At 40.6% G+C, this 19,486-nt stretch overlaps 1 protein-coding gene and 1 gene segment (V, D, J or C); both read left to right on the forward strand.

Annotated features, from left to right (window-relative positions):
* LOC122549275 overlaps window positions 1-18,780 on the forward strand; it is a 22,878-nt gene extending 4,098 nt beyond the window's left edge. Inside the window, 1 exon segment of the V gene segment in view lies at window positions 18,327-18,780. Within this exon segment, the coding sequence occupies window positions 18,327-18,649 (323 nt within the window).
* The window catches only part of LOC122549505 (M1-specific T cell receptor beta chain-like), a 193,242-nt gene that overhangs the window by 62,517 nt on the left and 111,239 nt on the right, over window positions 1-19,486 (forward strand). The gene's annotated exons all lie outside the window — the stretch shown is intronic.

A 19,486-nucleotide genomic window follows, 5' to 3' on the forward strand; every position in this document is an offset into this window, starting at 1 on the left:
ACAGGGGGCTAACACTTTCAACATATTGTCTAGCTATCACCATTGTTAATAGCTAACCCGAGAATGCAACTTTAAAAATAAGGGTTTTGTGATTTACACATGAAAGAAGTGAAACTATCACTGTATTCTAACAGATGAAAGGCTTAACAGACAATCAATTCTTCAATGTATAATTTCAGTTACATCACACTGCAAATTTTAGCTATAAATTCTGTTACGATCGAGCCCTCCACAATCACCTGATGAAGGAGCGTCGCTCCGAAAGCTAGTGTGCTTCCAATTAAACCTATTGGACTATAACCTGGTGTTGTGTGATTTTTAATTATGAATAAGAAACGTTTGGAGGAACATGGGCTAAGTGCAGGCAGACGCGATCAGTTTAGCTGAGATTATGGTCGTTATGGACTGGTTGGACCGAAGGGTCTGTTTCCGTGCTGTATGACTCTATAACTCATTTTGATTTGCATTTTAGAACAAAGAACAAAGAACAAAGAAAGTTACAGCAGAGGAACCTCCCCTTCGGCCCACCAAGCCTGCACCGATTCATTTTCCACAGATTGCTCACACAATCTCATCGCGGATGAGGTTGGGTGTGGGCTGTGGTTCATGAATGGTTGGTTGATGTTAATCTTATGGTCACTGCATCATTCTTCTCTAGGAATCATCGTCAAACGGGCTATCCAATTGAACATGAGATGAGAATAACCAGGAGCAGGTGTAGGCAATTCGGACCCTGGAGCATACTCGGTCATTTAACACTACCATGACTAATCTCATCTCGTCCTCAACTCCACTTTCCTGTCCGACCCCCAAAATCCTTTAACCTATTACTAAACCAAAATCTATCTGTTTCCAACTTAGAAATTGACTTACTATCCTGGCGTCCACACACTACGGAGTAGTTAATCCTACAGTCTTTGAGAAAAGCAATTCCTCCTGAAGTAAGAGGGTCAAAACTGTGTGGACGTAGTCTCACCAATGGCTTTGTACAATTGCAACAACAATCGTTGTTCTACTGCATTCCTTTAGCAGTAAATGCCAAAATGCTACTTGCTTCCTTATTGGAACATAGCACATACACATGCACCCGGGCTCTCAGATCCCATTCCACTGAAGAATATTGATGTTTTTCTCAATTTAGGAAATAAGTCGCCTTTTTATTCTTCTGACCAACATGAATAACCTCACATTTACCCACGTTTAGCCCCATGTGCCGAATTTCGGTTGATTTCCTTAAGATACCCGCATCCATTTATAAATTTTTTATTTCTTCATTGCAACTTACTTTCCCACTTATTCTGGTATCACCTACAAATGTGATCATAGTCCATTCTATCGATGCATCGAGGTCTTTGACACAGATTGTAAAAGGTTTGACCGAAGGTCGATCCTGTGGCACCACACTCGTTAGATCTTGCCAACCAGAAAAAGGCGTACTTATTTGGACTCTGCTTTCTAGTGGGTTACCCATTATCCAACCTCGTGTATTTCCTCAAACCCCACGAGATCTTACCTTATATGATAAGGTTTTGTGTAGCACCTCATCAAATGCCTTCTAGAAGTCTACATGTGTTAAAGCTACAGAACCCCCATTATGCATTTGTTTATGACATCTTCAAGAACTCTAGCAAATGAATGAAACATGATTTACGCTTCCGTAAACCATCCTGACTCTGAAGAATTGCATTTTGACTTTACAAATGTCGTGTTACTACATCCTTAATAATGAATTCTAACAATGCCCCAACGTCAGACATTAAACAGACTGGTCTATGAAGGGAGTGTATTAGCATTTTTCTAATTGACTGGAACCTCTCCAGAATACAATCAATTTTGGAATGTCGTCTATTGGAGCAATTACAGGATTTCGATCAGGTAAACAACAAAAGCATACTCCAATCTCAAAGAAAATTGAGAATGATAACTTTTCCCCATGTGGCCTCAATGATTCTTCTGATGCAACCCAGCGTAAAGCAGCTGCGTGACTGTGCACAGTATTTGAAATTGTACACAATGTTCGAACATTTCCTTTATTCCCTATTAGGGCTTTGTTAGGTCCATTGGCTCGACAGCTGGTTCACAATGCAGAGTGACGCCCCCAGCTTGGATTCAGTTCCTGCTCTTGCTGATGTTACCATGAAGGGCTCTACTTCTCAACTTTTCACCTAAACTTGAGGCGCGGTGACCCTCAGGTTAAACCGCCATCAGTCGACTTTCTCTCTCAGCAAGACAGAATCCCTATAGTCCTCTAGGACTTTGGCAGCTTCACATATATAGTGAATTCGAACAAAAATGAACATTTAGAGTATAGACACTGGCGGTTGGTTAAACCACCATCAGTCGACTCTGTCTCTCAATAAGAGATAAGCCCTATAGCCCTCTAGGACTACGGAGACTTCACTTATACAGTGAATTCGAACAAAAATGAACATTTAGAGTATAGACACTAGCGGTTGGGAATCAGCTGTTTGGAACAGGTGGTTTCCGAGTTAGAATGACGCCGGTTGTTAATCAAGAAAGACACCCAACAACACAGTACATTGAGTTTCTGGCACATTTTCTATTTAACTTTGGACTGTAGGGTGAAACGTTGTTGAACATTTCCTCAGCACAGGATTGAATGAAGAGAGTGCAGGATGTGTACGTTTCTTTAAGAGGGATTACACTCCTGCGTCAGATGACGGATACATTTCACATATGTGAGCGGATTCAACTGACTTTGGAGCACATGAATTATCCAGCGCTTCAAATGTGGATCTGGATGGAATTGGTTCGAAACTGTTGGTATTTGCGTTACATCTTGCAAGACATAGTTTCTTTTTCTCTTCTGAAGGCACCAAGGGGTGTGGGGTGAGTGGGGGAATATGGCACTGAGTATTCGATCATGCATGACCATATTGCAAGCCGAACAGGTTCGAAAAGCTGAATGGACTACTGTGCTCTCAGTTTCTATTTTATATTTCACGAGCAGGACACTTCTTAAAAACATTCATATTATTAAAGCTGTTGTAAATCACAGACATGATGCGGCCAAGTTGCACACAAGATCCCTCAACGGGCAGTAAGGTAAATGTGAAATATCTAGGTTAGTGACGGCAGTTGAAGATAAATATTTGTCAGGACACCAAAGGAAATCCGTTATTTTAATCATGGTCGACTCATCTGCATTCATTTCAAACGGCCATAGGAAGTACAAAAAAGAGGAGATCGCAAGAGTTAAAATAAGAAACAGGACCAGGAGTAAAGCATGATTGCTGCAGCCTGCTCCAACATCTAATGCAATTTTGATCAATGAACTGCCTCAACTCCCCTCATCTCTGTCTCTCTGAAAAAACAAAGTTCTTGTCATCTGGGCTTTGAATATACTCACTTATAGACCCAACCTCAACAGTTTGTGATAGCAATTTCCACAGATTCACAACCTGCAAGGAAGATATTTCTCCTCATCGTAGTCTTGAACAATAAATTCCTTACTCTTAAGTTGTGCCCCCTGCTACCCTTGTTCCAGATCTTCCAATCGGAGAAACAAGGCTTGCGACTACCCCGCAAAGACCTTTCAGAATATTTTGTTTCAGTTCGAACACCTTTCATTGTTCTGAACTCTTGAGCAAATAGAGGCTGCGTAATCAACCTTTCACTTTCGGACACCCTTCACTTTCCCGAAACCAAGCTACTGAACATTTGCTATGATGATATATACTTCCTCACACTAAAACTGCACGTAGTCTTAGCAAAGGCACGTACACTTGTAGCAAGGCGTCCTTAGTCGTGCACCTGATGCCATTGAATGGCAGGCAAACATATGACTTCCTTGCCTAATTGCTTCCTACATCTAATTGGTTAGATGAACCACCTGATGAAGGAGCAGCGCTCCTAAAGCTAGTGCTTACAATTAAACCTGTTGGACTATAACCTAATGTTGTGTGATTTTTAACTTTTTACACACCAGTCCAACACCGGCATCTCTAAATTACATCCACGTGTTAATTTTCTGTCTTCGTTATACTGGCACAGCCAAACTTCCCTGCACTTCATTTTCAGAGAGTGAGTCTGAAAGAGAGAAAGTGAGAACAATATAATGGACAGACAATCAGAGAATAAAGGAAAAGAAGAGCAGGAGCAAAACAGAGAGAACATGAGATGTAAACAAGTAAAGATAGTGTAAAGCAGGAAGAGAGGACATGAGAAGAGAAAGGACGACCCTGATGAGATGGAGGACAGGAGAAAGAATGAGAAAGGGCATGAGATCACAAAAGAGACACTGAGAGACATTAAGATCAGGACCAAAAAGGGAAAGGAAAAGGAGAAAGGACAGAGGAAAGAAAAAGATAGGAGTCTGAGGATGGGAGAGACAGAGACAGAAAGAGTTACACATCTGGTGGAAACAATAGGCGGAACATTGATCACATGAATTAGTTTGAAAATCCAAACATGACGTTGAAGAAGGAGTTCAAATCACAAATGCAGCAGACACCATTGGGAATAAACTGGTTGCCTTTGACAAACAACAAAATGAGTGCAGGTCAGAGGAGGTAATGGACAAGCCACAACAACCTCTGGTCAGACCAGGTTGAGTGATATTGCCATTTCAGGTCACCCAAACAAGATACACTGGAGACAGTGACAGAGATGTCATAGATTGCTTTCATTGTGAGTAGTTTGATCTATGCACTATTACAACATGGCGGTGAATCCTTCTGTTAATTAAACCTAACACCCAGAAAACTGCACCAATCCGGGTAATCTGTTAAAGTATGAGTGACAAAGAACTCCCAAATTCCACTCTTTAAATTTATTCTTTAACTCTAAAAGTGAACATTAAACAACAATTATTAACAATTCTAAGCCCCCTTTCTCTTAACTGCTATTACCTGTCTCCAACTCTATAAAACTATACTGTTCCAATAAGCACTTATTAAAATTATATCAACTTAATTTCAAAACCATACAGCGGCTGTCATCTCCAGTGCCTTTCTTCTTTGGCTGAAGATCTCCCTGCATCATCTTCTTTCAGTTTTCTTTGAATTTTTCTCATATGAAAAGGTACCTTTGACAGAGAGTGTTTCAATGTTTTGGGTCTCTCTCCCTTTCAATGACAGTTACCCTCTCAATGGCAGTTACACTGTCTGGCTTTCAAGATGTCTGCTTTTTAAGTACCCCCGACATCAGAACATCTCATTGGTTCAATGTTGGCAAAACAATAAATTCAAACTCGATTGGGTTTCACTATCCTGGGGCATAATTTAAATTAATTGGTTAAATTCGAATTGCTGTCAAAACAGCAACCAACTCAGGCATCCATTTCACAGCCAAACGTTACATATTTTCAATTTTCCAGTACACTCTGAGACTGCTAGCTAGTCATCACAGTTACTTATCAGCTCTCAGTTCAGAACATTATTCACTCTCTTTTACACTACACATATACACTACATACCTTCAACTTCATAACAGCCAAAAAAAAAATCAGGTTCTGGCACAGTTTGGAGTGGGACATAGAAATATTCTTCTAACTGCACAAAATTGTTACTGGAATAAGAAAGGTAGATCTAAGGGTTCTTGTGGTGCAATGGTAGTTCCCCTATACCTATCCCAAGATACCCTGGTTCAAGTCCCACCTGCTCTAAAGGCATGTGATAACATTTCTGAACAGGTTGATGAGAGCATACAAAACAAAAAGTAGATCTTTAATAAATAATAGAAATTACTGGAAAAGCTTAGCAGGTCCGGCAACATCTGTGAAGAGAAATCAGAGCTAAAGTTTTCAGTCTGGTGACCCTCAGAACTGCAGATCTGTAATCTTATTTTCAATTAAACTGAGAAAATCTAACAATGGATTTCAAAGCCTTATATTATCAAATGACTACATATCAATGAAAATGCCAGCTAAACTAACAAACTGCATCCAATAAATATTGCAGTCACATCCAAGATAATTAGAACGGGAAAGTCTTTCACCTCTTAGAGTCTGTTCCGATGTACAGACAGTTCATGGTGATGTGTGATCTAAAACCATAAACCAACCATGGATCCTCATCCACAACCTAGAATGAATACCGCGGGTAAGGTGACATGACTAGTTATCTCGTGTTTGGACTAAAGCTCTGAAGAGAAATTCACACACCATGATAGTGGTTGAGGTTTTACATTTTTAAAATATTAGATGCAGTAATACAGTGAAACTACTGGATTTCCTTGAACAGCAATTGAGTTTACAAATAATTGTTAGTCAATGAAACCTGCCATCCTGTGTGTGAAACACGCCAAATGGAGTCGATGGACTGCTGCAGAAAGGCAATTAAGAATAAAATATGAGAATCAGTCACCTTTGCCATTAGATCTTGCAAGATACCTCTCACAGACCTAGGATCTTGCGCCCATAGACTGTTCAAAAATGAAGTGACTGAATCATTTCGTAAACCACTGTCCTAATCTCGACCACCAACCATGTAATATGTTGCACCAAAAGTGAGAGGCAATCCCATGTATACAGGTGGAGGGACTGGCCAAGAGTTCTAAACTTAACTCTGAAATCCATGAAATTTCAAATACACATTTTTAAACTCAACTAATTCAGAGTCGCTTTGACGCATCTCTGATGCTGATGGGACTTGAAGCTGGAACTCCAGGACCATAAGCAAGGGCACTACCACTGCACCACACTGTCCCAGGAAATTGCATCTCATGTAATCTGATCAAAGATGAGTGTGAAACTTCCAGTTGATAATGATATGCTGTCCTGATCTGATGAATCAGTGTTCCTTCACATAAAAAAAGCTGGGCACAGTCGTGTCAAAGTTAATGTGTTCCATAAAGCTCCAACAACAATACTGGCATCTACCTGAATGGTGTACAATTTCTTGAGCAAGTCCTCTGCATGAAACTTGTGACAAATCAAATTGGCTAATTGCTTCCCGTAACAGTCCTCTTTCAGTTATTAACAAAGTGATGGAAGGTCTAAATGATAGAGTTATCAAGCAGCAATTTGTGTCTTTCTCTGAGGCAGGAGGCCTGGGATCAAGTCCTACCCAGTCCAGAGGTATGTCATAAGATGTTGAACAGTTTGATTAAAATTACTCATACAGCAACAGCATATTCACAGATTTCAGTTTTGATTCAATCAGGGCCATTAGTCTCCAGTTCTTATAACAATCTCAATCCAAACGTATTAAAACACAGCTCAGCATCAATTACCTTAAAAGCAAGGAAGCATTAACCAAATAAGGATCCTCAATAGAATTAAGGTAAATGAGAATAGTGCATCAGGGACTCTTCAATAACTGGCATCATACATAATACAAAAGGCAAATACCTGATATTGTTGGAAGCCAATAATCCCAGCTCTGAGACATTACCATGGGAGGCCATCAGAGTGGTGATCTAGGCCCAAGCATCTTCAGTTACTTCATCAATTCTCTCCATTATGAAATCAGAAATAGGGATATTTGTTGATGACTGTGGTGTTTGTGATCATTCATGTCTCATCAGATATTGAATCTGTCAATATCTATATGTAGGAGAACCTGAACAATGTTCGGGGTTGAGTTGAGAATTTCACACAATGCAAAGCAGTGACCTTCTGCAACATAAGGGAATTTAAGCACCTCACTGTGACATTCAATTGCTGACCAGAATTAAGACCAACACTATCAACATCCTGGGGACTACCATGAATATGAAAACTAACCAGGCAACTATATAAACTCTGTGGTTAAAAGACCAGAACGGAGGCTGGGTATATTGTGGAAAAATCTCAACTCATCACTCCTTCGAGCCTGCCCACCATACAGCTTACACATCCGCAGAATGGGAGAATTGTCTTCAATTGCCAGGATGGGAGTGGCTATGACAACAAGAAGGTGAACACCATCCAAGGAAAAAGTGCCCCAATTAATTGGAACTGTATTCATTACTTTCAAACATTAATGCACCACCGCTGCACAGTGCACCATCTGCAAGATGCTAGCAGCATTCACCATTGCTCATCTACCAAATCCAGAATCTCTAGAAGGGCAAATGTAGTAGGTGGATGGGGAATACCACCACCTAAAAGATCTCCTGCAAGCCCCAGACTGATCTGACTGGAATCATCTTAATGATTCTCACTGGCACTGAGTTAAAATGGTTATATTGTCACCCTAACAATGCTGAGAGAATGTACACTACATCATCTGCTGTGGTTTACAGTGCACATGGCACAAAATAAACATTGATCAGAAAATATATTTAGCCCCAGATTTAAATTTCTCAATTGAATTAGCATATATTCTTCATAAAAATAAATGCTGCATTTTTTTGTTTGCAAGCACAACAATGCTACATTTTCATTTTTTATGATTTTACTGATAAGGGAAACAAAACCACGGAAGCCTTCATGAAGGTAAAAGCCAAAAATTACAAATGTAATCTCATATTACATTCAATATGGCAAGTTTTCCTTATTTACCTTACATGTCTCTATCCCTCTGCAGACTCATTGTGCCTTTCCACATATATTTGTGTCTTTTTTTATTCATTCATGGGATGAAGGTGTCGCTGTCTAGGCCAGCATTTATTGTCCATCCCTAATTGCCCCCATAGCAGATAAGAGTCAACCATATTGCTGTGGATTTTCTTACTTCACCACTTCCCCTTTATTTAGTAGGCTTGTTACTTCCTCAAAGGATTCTAGTCAAATGGTCAGACATGACTTCTCCTTCATGATGCCGTGATGATTCTGCATGCTCATACTATGGACATCTAAAGACTCTGCTATTACATCCATTAAAACAGACTCTAGCATTTCCCAAATCTCTGACATTAAGCTAACTGGCCTACAGTTACCTGCTTTGTTGTCTGTTACCTTTTTAAACCAAGGTGTTTTACAGTTTTCCAATCCTCTTCAACCTTACCAGAATCTAATGATTCTTGTAAGATTAGTATGTGTGTATGCACTCTCTGCAGCTACTTCCTTTTGTATCCACTAATGTATTCAGCTGGCTCCAGGCACCTATCAATCTTTAGACCTATTAGTTTCCCTAGGATGTTTTCTCTTGATATAGTTATTGCATTTATTTCCTCCCCTCATGTTGTCCCTTGAATATTTAGTAAATTTTCAATGCTTTTGTGTCTTCTACAGTGAAGACTGGTGAAACAGTCATGTCCTGGTTCTGGGATTATGACTTGCCCACCTTATTCTCTCAGGCCCTATTTTTATTTTGGCTTCTCCCTTCCTTTTCACATTTTGAAGAAGGTTTGCTGTCCATCTTGATGTTACTTGCAAAGTTCATCTTCTCCCTCTTTATTGTCTTTTAGTCATTTTCTGTTCATTTCTAAAATGTTCCCAATCCTCTAGCTTACCATAAATGTTGCCATATTTTCTCTTTTGATCTGATACTATCCGAAATGTCCTTTTTTAGTCATGGTTGATATATCTATTTCCTCAAATCCTTTTCTCTTGCTGGAATATATAGTTGCTGTTAGCTGTGAAGTATTTTCTTAACATGTGCCGTCAAACATGTTCTCAATTGCATTGTTGTTCAACTCCTTTTTCCAGTCCACTGCAAACAGCTATATGCCCTCAATCATTTCAAATTTAGCTCATTTAACTCTCATCTGATTTCCAACAACCACTAGAGTGTTTTCCACAATTTTTGAAATTTTATTAGTCGTCCTCCATGCCACATGTCAAATACATGCTTGATGTCAACGGCAGCCACTGTCATCTCCACTCCTGTGTAAAGATTTTTTTGCTTGATTGTGGACGAAGGCTTTGATAAGGTCAAGAGCTGAATGGTTCTAGTAGAATCAATTTGAGAGTCAGCGATCAGATTATTTCTAAGCATGTGCTACTTGATAGCACTGTTAGTCACATTTTCCATCATTTTACTAATGACCATCAGCGGAAATCAATTGGGTGGTAATTGATTGAATTATGTTTGTCCTACCTTTTGGGCATACTTGGGCAGTTTTACATATTTTTAGGGAAATACCATTACTGTAGCTGCACTGGAGCAGCTTCATGAGGGATGCAGCAAGTTCTGGAGCAGAGATCTTCAATACTATTCACTGAATATTGTCAGGGGCAATAGGCTTTGCATATCAGTGCCTTCAGCCATTTCTTGTCGCTACAGGGTGTGAACTAAGTGGGATGAGGCAAAGCTGATTCTTACAAATGCCTGAGCTATTTCCTTTCCACTGATGTTCTAGTCTCCCACATCATATAAGTTGTAGACATTTTTAGAACCTCCATTTCTTGAGAATTGTTTAATTGTCCACAACCATTCATGACCAGATATGTCAGGATGTGCATACTTAGCTCTGATCCATTGATTATGGATCAACCGGTCTGCTGATCACTCACTGCATCTGCTGTTTGTCAGGAAAAAAACCCTATGCTATAGCTTCTCAAGGTTGACACTTCATGTTTAGATAGTCTTGTGTTTTTTATTGGCATACCCTCCTACACACTTCACTAAACTATAGTTTTTCCCCTAATGTAGTAATGGGGTGTGGGGTGAATCTGTTAAACTATAAGGTTGCAGATTCTATTTCAGTATCATTCTGCTATGACTAAGAAGGAAAGCTTCATTTATGCTGTCCTGTTTGATATATCTCAAACTGACAAGTTTTAATATCAACTGGGAATTGCCAATTGACTCCTAGCAGCAAAATGGTTTTTGAGAGGTGTGTGGGGGTGAGATTTACAGATTCCCAATTTCCTTAGTGTGAAGAAGTGATTCCTGACATCATCAAATTAAAGCGCTCTGGCGACAATCTTCCAAAAGCTCTCAGATATGTGAATAGTGCCAGTCAAGTACTACTTTTCAATTTCAATTCAAAAAAAGGGAGAAGGATAAATATGTAGTCACAGGTCAGTCAATTCAACAGCAGTGGTAAAGGTTTTTAAAGCCATTAACCTGAGAATAGATGAATTTAATTGCTAAAATCTATAGACATATAATAAATGACACTGTGGATGTGGTAAAGAGAGATTGCGTGACACAAATGTTTGAAATATAGATAGGAAATTAAATTATGAAGAGTGTTTAAGCAGGCTATAAAAGGAGTAAAGTATAAATTACGAGAGTGGGCAAAGATCTGGGAAATGGAACATAATATGGCTAAATATGAAACTGTTCATTTTTGCAGGTGACAAAATAGATTTATTTATCTATTTTAACACTGCATGGTGTACATTTGGATTCTTGAAAATCTAATTTTAAAAATGTGGGTTTGTTAGTGTGGTTGAACTTGCAATAAACTTTTAAAAACTAAATGGCCATGATTTCAAGTGAGAGGAAGGTAACTACACGGAGGGCTTAGTGGAAGAATGTTTGAGACACTGACTTTTATTTTTAGCTACTGCTGGGAACTCATTTGAGGGAGAAACATTTCTCAAGATCTGAAATGCACGGAAGTCATTTGATGGAGTAAAATGTGCCAGGCAGTATTCCCTAGAAAGGAGTTTAAAGCTGTGATATCCTCTTAGAATAAAAGCTATTATTAATCCTAGACCAGCAAATTGGTATACATTTAATCAAAAATAAGTGAATTTAAGTATTTGAGGTCCTTATAAAGAAAGGTATTGAAGGGATAGTATAGCATTGAAAGAAGCTAAATCTGGAATGTAAAAATAACTATTAAGAAAATGGTATGTACAATTCCAAAGTATTTTTTGAAAATGAAGAGAGTTCATCAGCTGGAAATGAGCTGGACTTGGTCTTGCTAGGAGTTCAGCAACTAAATTTTTTCTGAATTTACAACATGTTTGTGAGTTGCTCCAGAGTGTACCTTGTGATGCAGAGCTGATTCTGTTCAATTTACAAATGTTGTTAATAAACATTTCTTTTGTTTTATTCTTAAAGTAGACAAAAGTCTGGAATGGATGATACCTGAAAGAAAGTTAACTTTGTACTGGCTAGAGTTTAAAGGAGTAAAAGGCAACAATTTGAAATATACAAGATCCTGAGGGAACTTGACAGGGTGGATATAGAAAAGATATTCCGCCCCCACGCCCCCATTGTTGGAAGTCCAGAACTAGGAATCAACTATGGGTCACTAACTTTCTTTCTCACATGAGATCATGAGTCTTAAGAATGCTTTTCCTCAAATATTGATGGAAACAGATTGTTTGCATGATTTGAAGGCAGAGGCAGATAGATTATTCATTAGTGACAGGGTCGGGGCAGGGGGAGGGTTCTGTGGTGGAATGCAGTGAAAGGTTGTTGCAGACTGGAATGTGGAGTAATCAAATCAGCCATGATCTTATTGAATGGTGAAGTAGACTTGCTCATGAGATAACTCACCTCATGTCCACAACCACCTGATGAAGGAGCAGCACTCCAAAAGCTAGAGCTTCCATTTAAACCTATTGGACTATAACCTGGTGTTGTGTGATTTTTACCTTTGTATACCCCAGTCCAACACCGGCATTTCCAAATCACTGAATTATAGATTGGCTTGGTATAAGAAGAAACCATTCAATATGTGTTTGCTGGCAACTTAGAAGAAAAACACACAGTGCAACTGTCTCACATTTGCCGTTCTTCCCCTGCAGTTATTCAACTACAGAAAATCATCCAATCATGAGAAATAAATGTAAAAAATGCATATAATACTCAATGGGTCTGGCATCACCTGTGGATAGAGAAGCAGAATTATTGTTTTGATTTAAACATAATGCTTCTTCAGAACTTGTTTATGCCACTGAAAAGAGGGAAGAGATAGAACAGAGGAAGAGCAAAAGACAGGTCTGGGCTTGGGATAGACAAGAAGAGACTAAATGCCAAAGATGATACAGAGCAAAAGGCAAAAGGATTGGTTATGGTTGTTGTAATGAAACAAAGCATTTGTCCACATTTAGTATGAAGAATAGAATAATGGACAGCTCCAAAAACAAACACAAGGAAGACATTTATCAGACTGACACATGGAATTAAATCAGAATTAAAACTGGGAATGAAGTTCTGAAACTGTTCATGTCAATATTGAGTCCATAAGGCTGTAAAGTGCCTAATTGGAAATGAGGTGTTAGTCTTTGATCTTGCATTGAATTTCAATTGAACATGCAACAGGTCAAGCTCAGAATTGTGAGGAAGAGGGCACGGCGATGAATTAAAATGGAAAGCATTGGAAATACTTATTTTCAAATTCTGACATTAGAGGAGTGTGCAAAGGTTTCCACCAGCGTGAATCACTGCTCTTTATAATAGATGAAAATTACAAAACAGGGTACACAAGAGTTGACAGAATAAGGAGAAAAGGTTGTTTTCAAAAATATTACAAGATCCTTCTTTTGTTTATGGACAAGCATAGAAGCCATACGTATATAAAGCATAAACCTAAAGTTATGACATATTTTCACTTGGTCTAGATGAGAGTGGTGATGGAAAACAGGTCAGACAATTCAGATTCCTGATGAAGGGCTTTTGGCCGAAATGTCAATTTTCCTGCTCCTCAAATGCTGCCTGACCTGCTGTGCTTTTCCAGCACCATTCGAATCTAGACTCTGATTTCCAGCATCTGCAGTCCTCACATTTGCCTATGTTCTCACTAGGGGCAATTTCAGGGTACACCTGCTGGATGGCAGATATCTGCTACGTGCATTGGTCAGCTCTGTTGAAAATGGATCATAAACAAGCATCACCAACAAACTTCTCATTAAGTACAAAAGAAAGAAATAGGTTGAATGAAGAGGCACAGAATGAAAAGCAGAAAAGGCATGCCAACCTTTCATAAAATACTGAATAGGCCACAACTAGGATCATTATGGCAATATCGAGGTACAACCTTTTAGAAAGATGTCCCAAACCATATGCCAGGAGTACAATGAAGATTGGTGAGAATGAAAGCAGGGATGGGGAATCTCAGATGTGGGTTGTTCTCCTTAGAGCAGCAGAAGTTAAAAAAGATTTGATAGAGGTATGTGAGGGTCATGCACAGTTTTTCTTAGGAGAATAAAAAGAAAATGTTTCCATTGAAAGTCATATTTTTAACTAAAGGAACCAAAGTGTATGTAACTGACCATAGAAGAAGAGACATGAGCAGTTTGCACAGCAAGGTTTATGTGCAGGAGAATGCAATTAGCGAGATGATGTGTGCTAATTCAATTGTGATTTTTAAAACTGTATGAGATAAATTGTTCAAGGCAAAATAGGTTTGCAGTGCCAACAGGAAATAGGGAAGAGGATGTCTCTAATCTTATGGGTTTTTTTTTTCAAAAATGTGCCACAGGCAGAATAGACTGAACAGCCTCCATTTGTGATGCAAGAATCTATGAGTCATTCAAGTATCAAAACTTGGAGTAAATGCACTCTTTACATTCCAATTAGTAGTTTCCAAATCTTATAAGGAGGATCAGTAACATATAGGGTTCACCAAATCTCTAGGAATGACTGTTGTCAGTCATTACAAAACCAGAAATTGCTGGTAAGGCTTAGCAGTCTGACAGTATCTGAAGAGAGAAATCAGAGTTAAAAATTTAGGTTCAATGCCCTTCCTCAGAACTACCCTCCCAGTAGTTAGTCTATTTTGAAGGGAATGAGTTGCCTTAGATCCCAGGCAAATGTAAACTAATACATCCTCAGCAGGGCAAGGCTGGCAGCTGAAGGTAATGCAGGATGTCTGGAGAAATTGAGGGTTGGTCAAGAATACGAAGGAAGCATATGTCAGGTATAGACAGCAGAGATTGAGTGAATCCTTCAAATAATTTAAAGGCAGTAGGGATATGTTTCAGAGGGAAATCAGGAGGGTGAAAAAAGGAAATGAGGTAGCAGTGGCAAATGGTGTTAAGGAGAATCCAAAGGCAGTCGACAAATACGTTAAGGACAAAAAAGTAACTACGGAGAGACTAGGGCCCTTTAAGGATCAGCAAGGCTGCTAGAGTGTGGAATTGCAGGAGGTCAGGGAAATGCTAAATGAGTATTTTGCATCACTTTTTTTAATCCTGTGGAATAGGATATGGAAGTTGGAGAACATGGGGAAATAGAAAAAAACATTTTGAAAACTGTTAGAGAGGAGGTAATGCTGGTAATCTTAAAACACAGCAAGGTAAATAAATCCTTACGAGCTGATCATGTGTCCACATAAATCTGTGGGAAGTGAGAGAAATGGCTCCTGGGCCCCTTGCTGAGATATTTATATCATTGATAGCCACAAGTGTGGCGCTGGAAAACTGAAGGTTGGCTAATGTGGTGCCACAATTTAAGAAAGGTGGTAAGGAAAGGCCAGGGAACTTTAGACCAGTGAGCCTAACATCGGTGGTGGGCAAGTTGCTGGACGTAATCCTGAGTGATAGGATTTACATGTATTTGGAAAGGCAAGGACTGATTAAGGATAGTCAACATGGCTTTGTGCATGGGAAATTATGTCTCACTGACTTGATTGAGTTTTTTGAAGTAGTAACGATGAGTATTAATGCAGAGACAGTGGTGGAGGTGGCTTCAGTAAGGCATTCACAAGGTTGTTCATGGTAGACTGATTAGCAAGTTGAGATCATATGGAATACAGGGATAACTAGCCATTTGGATGCAGAACTGGCTCAAAGGTGGTGATGGGGGGTTTTTTCAGACTGGAGGCCTGTGACCAGTGTAGGTCTGACTGTAGGTTGTGGAAACGGCACAGGGTGATGCATTGTATATGGAGATTGGTGGGGTGGAAGGTGAGACCGAGGGATTGAAAGAGTGGGGTTCAAGAGTGGAGGTACAGGAAGTGGAGGAGTTGTGCTGGAGGGCATCATTGACCACATAGGAGGGAAAATTGCTGTCCTCAAAGTAGGAGACTCCACCAACAGAGATATATTTCCCTCCCTACCCCTGTCAGCATTCTGCAAAGACCATTCCTCCCTGACTCCCTCATTAGGTCCATGCCTCCCACCAACCCATACGCCACACGCAGCACCTTCCCTTGCCACCGCAAGATATGTGAAAACTATGTCCACACCCAGCCCCCACCTCCATTCAAGGACCCAAAGGAAATTTCCACATCTGGCAGAGATTTTCCTGCACATCCAAACACCTCATCTACTGTGTCCATTGCTCTCAACATGCTCTCCTCTACATTGGGGAGACAGGATGCCAATCACAAAAGGTTTCAGAGAACATCTCTGGGACATGAGCATCAAACAACCCCACCATCCTGTGGCCAACCACTTCAACACCCCCTCCCATTCCACCAAGAATATTCAAGTCCTGGGCCTCCTTCACCACCAAATCCTAGCCACCTGTCATCTGGAGGAAGTATTAGATTAGATTAGATTACTTTACAGTGTGGAAACAGGCCCTTCGGCCCAACAAGTCCACATCTGGAGGAAGTATGTCTCATCTTCTGCCTTGGGACCTTCCAACCACATGGCATCAATGTCAATTTCACCAGTTTCTTCATCTCCCCTCCCCCCAACTCATCCCATATTCAATCCTCCAAATTCAACACTGCTCTCTTGAACTATCTCGCCTGTATATCTTTCTAGACTCTCCTGCTCCTTGGATGCTGTCTGACTGGCTGCGCTTTTCCAGCGTCACATTTTTCAACTCTGATCTCCAGCATCTACAGTCTTCACTTTCTCCTCTCGGAGTTGGGAGGTCATGTGGCAGCTGTACAGGAGATTGGTTAGGCCAGTTTTGGAATGATGTGTGCCATTACGGTCTTTTTGGTATCTGAAGAATGTTGTGAAATTTGAAAAGGTTCAGAAAAGACTTAGAAGGATGTTGCCCGGGATGGAGGGTTTGAGCTATAGGGAGAGGCTGAATAGACTGGGAGTAATTTCCCTTGAGTGTATTGGAGGTTGAGGGGTGACCTTCCAGAGATTTATAAAATCATGACATGCCTGGATAGGTTGAATAAGCAAGGTCTTTTCCCGGGGTGGGGGAATCCAAAGCTGGAAGGCTGAGGTTTAAGATGCGAGGGGAAATATTTTGAAGGGATGTAAGCAGTAACTTTTTCACACACAGGGTGGTGCGGACGCTGGTATTATTACAAAATCGACAAGGCATCTGGATGGGTATATGAATAGGAAGGGTTGAAAGGGATATGGACCAAATGAGACTAGAATTCTTTAGGATATTTGGTCGGCATGGAAGGGTTGGACCTGAGTGTCTGTTTCCATGTTGTACAGCTCCATGATTCGATGACAAAACAGATTATCACGGTTCTCACAAATGTATGTAACAGATAAAAAGGACGGTAAGACAGTTCCAAAGTGTGCATAGCATTATCAGATCATCTCAATTGTCTACTTTCCAGAACTCAGACTCAGTCAGTTGGAATTTTTTTTGTTAAATTCAGCCAAACTGACGAGGCTGCTTTGAATTGTCCAGCGGAACGTAGTGATGATAATCCTTGAAGGGACGGTCTGTGATGCGGGTACTCTCAGGGTGGTGTGGCAGTGTTTCATTTTGAGTAGCTGTTGGGCTTTTCCTCGGGCAGCAATTATTGTGGATCCGGAATCACATACAGGCCAGACTCGGTAATGACGGCAGACTTCACCCGGGAAGGGTCTTTCTTTTAACGACAATCACTTCTTTTGCTGTTGCTGCTTTTAAAACTGAATATAATTGTCAGAATTTAAAATTCCAGGCCCCGTGATGGAATTTCATCTCATACTTCCAGGGCATTGAACCATTAGATGATGAATTCAGTAAATTCAATAACATAACCACTTGTACCCCGAATGTAGATCTTTGTTGGGAATGCTTTCTTTCGGGATCAACGGGATCATAAACAAAAGCTTTAATTCAGCTAATTCGGACTTCAGAGCAGATAGTTCTTTGATAATGTATTTGGAACCTACCCTTTGAGAGAGTGGAGCGAATTCACTGTTAAATTTGATCGTTTTGCCCCCGTTGTGTCTGTTTCACCCCTCGCCCCCACCACTCCACTCACTCTGTTCCCACATCCCTCAGCCCCTCCACCAATTCTCCCTGCTCACATCTCTCAGCATGGGTTGAGCAAGCAGGTTAACTCGGAGCTGCTTCAGTTACAATCTTAAACTGAATTTTGAATTAACACTTCCCGTGACTGTGAAATTAAAAGAAACAAACGAGAAACGGTAAAAGAGACGGAGAATAAGTGTTCTCACGTTTTATAAACGAGAGATTCAACTGGGGGGTTCAATTTATGCTGAGCAAGGAAATTCCCGCCTTTGAGGAGGGGAACGGAAGACACCTTGCCTCATTTATAGACATAACCCTGAGCAGCAGGAACAGAGTACAGAGCGAGCCGGTCCCTGCACAATGTTCCGGGTGATTGTGGCGCTAGTTTTATCATGTACGCACTTATATTTGTTGAGGCGTATTGTTAGTCCACCATTCATCATCGTTTTCAATCGAATTTTGTTCTTTTTTTCCCAGATGGGCGTTTGGCTGAATGTTTCTCACAGACACCGATGTCATATGTGAGCAAGCTCGGTAAAAGTGTCAGATTTAAGTGTAACCTAGACAGCGGGAGCACTGTAGTCCATTGGTACCAGCACCGAGAGGGTCAGGCGCCCTCCAGAATACTTTATTATGACAGCAAGGTCAATCGGGATTCGGGATTCGGCAGCAGGTTTAAAGCGGATAAGAAGAACACTGTGTGCACTTTGATCATCAATGACATCGTGAAGGAAGACGCTGCCACTTATTACTGCGCCTATTGGGACAGCACAGTGTTCAACAGAGATAGAAATGCTTAACAAAAACGCGGCGCTTCAGATCGCTCCTCCCGCAGCCACCACACAAACATCAACTCCTATTTATAAAGCGCCATTAACATACTAAATCGTCCCACTGTGTCTCAAAGGCTACATTGTTAAAAAAAATTAAATGCGAGGCTAAATATATGTCGACGGATGTGTATTTGAAGCTGCCTTTTTATTTTGACTTGTGATGGGGCAATTGACACAATAAAAACCGAAAGAACAGCGGACGCTGCAAATCAAAAACAAAATCAAATGACCAGGAAACGCTCAGCAGGTCTGGCAGCATCAGCGGAGAGAAATCAGAGTTAACGTTTCGTGTGGAGTGTCCCTTGCTGTGCTGAGAACTGAATTTTTGAGGGAGGCTCCCTGCTGAGCCTTTCCAGAGATTTTTGGTTTTGCTTCCGTTTTAGTCAAGGATTGGAATGTAGCGCAGGTTTCGGAGAGGAGGTGGGATGGCACCTGGGACGATCGGGAGGGGTGAGACGAGGGGTGGTACTGTCACTTTTGGAATGTACAGAAACAATGTGTTTTTCTAAAACAGGCTATTTCTGAATTCGAGCACTGTACTGTCCACGTGACATAATGCATAAATATCCAATTAATTCTCGTTGAGTTTGAGTGCGACTCGGAGTCTTTTCTGGCGTAGACTTACCCAGTGTTGGCTCAATAAGGGATCCTGGATCAGTGGTGCTGGAAGAGCACAGCAATTCAGGCAGCATCCGAGGACAGGCAAAATCGACGTTTCGGGCAAAAGCCCTTCATCAGGAATAAAGGCAGAGAGCCTGAAGCGTGGAGAGATAAGCTAGAGGAGGGGGGGGGTGGGGAGAGAGT

The sequence above is a fragment of the Chiloscyllium plagiosum genome, chromosome 4 (assembly GCF_004010195.1).
Source record: "Chiloscyllium plagiosum isolate BGI_BamShark_2017 chromosome 4, ASM401019v2, whole genome shotgun sequence".
NCBI classification, from domain to species: Eukaryota; Metazoa; Chordata; class Chondrichthyes; order Orectolobiformes; family Hemiscylliidae; genus Chiloscyllium; species Chiloscyllium plagiosum.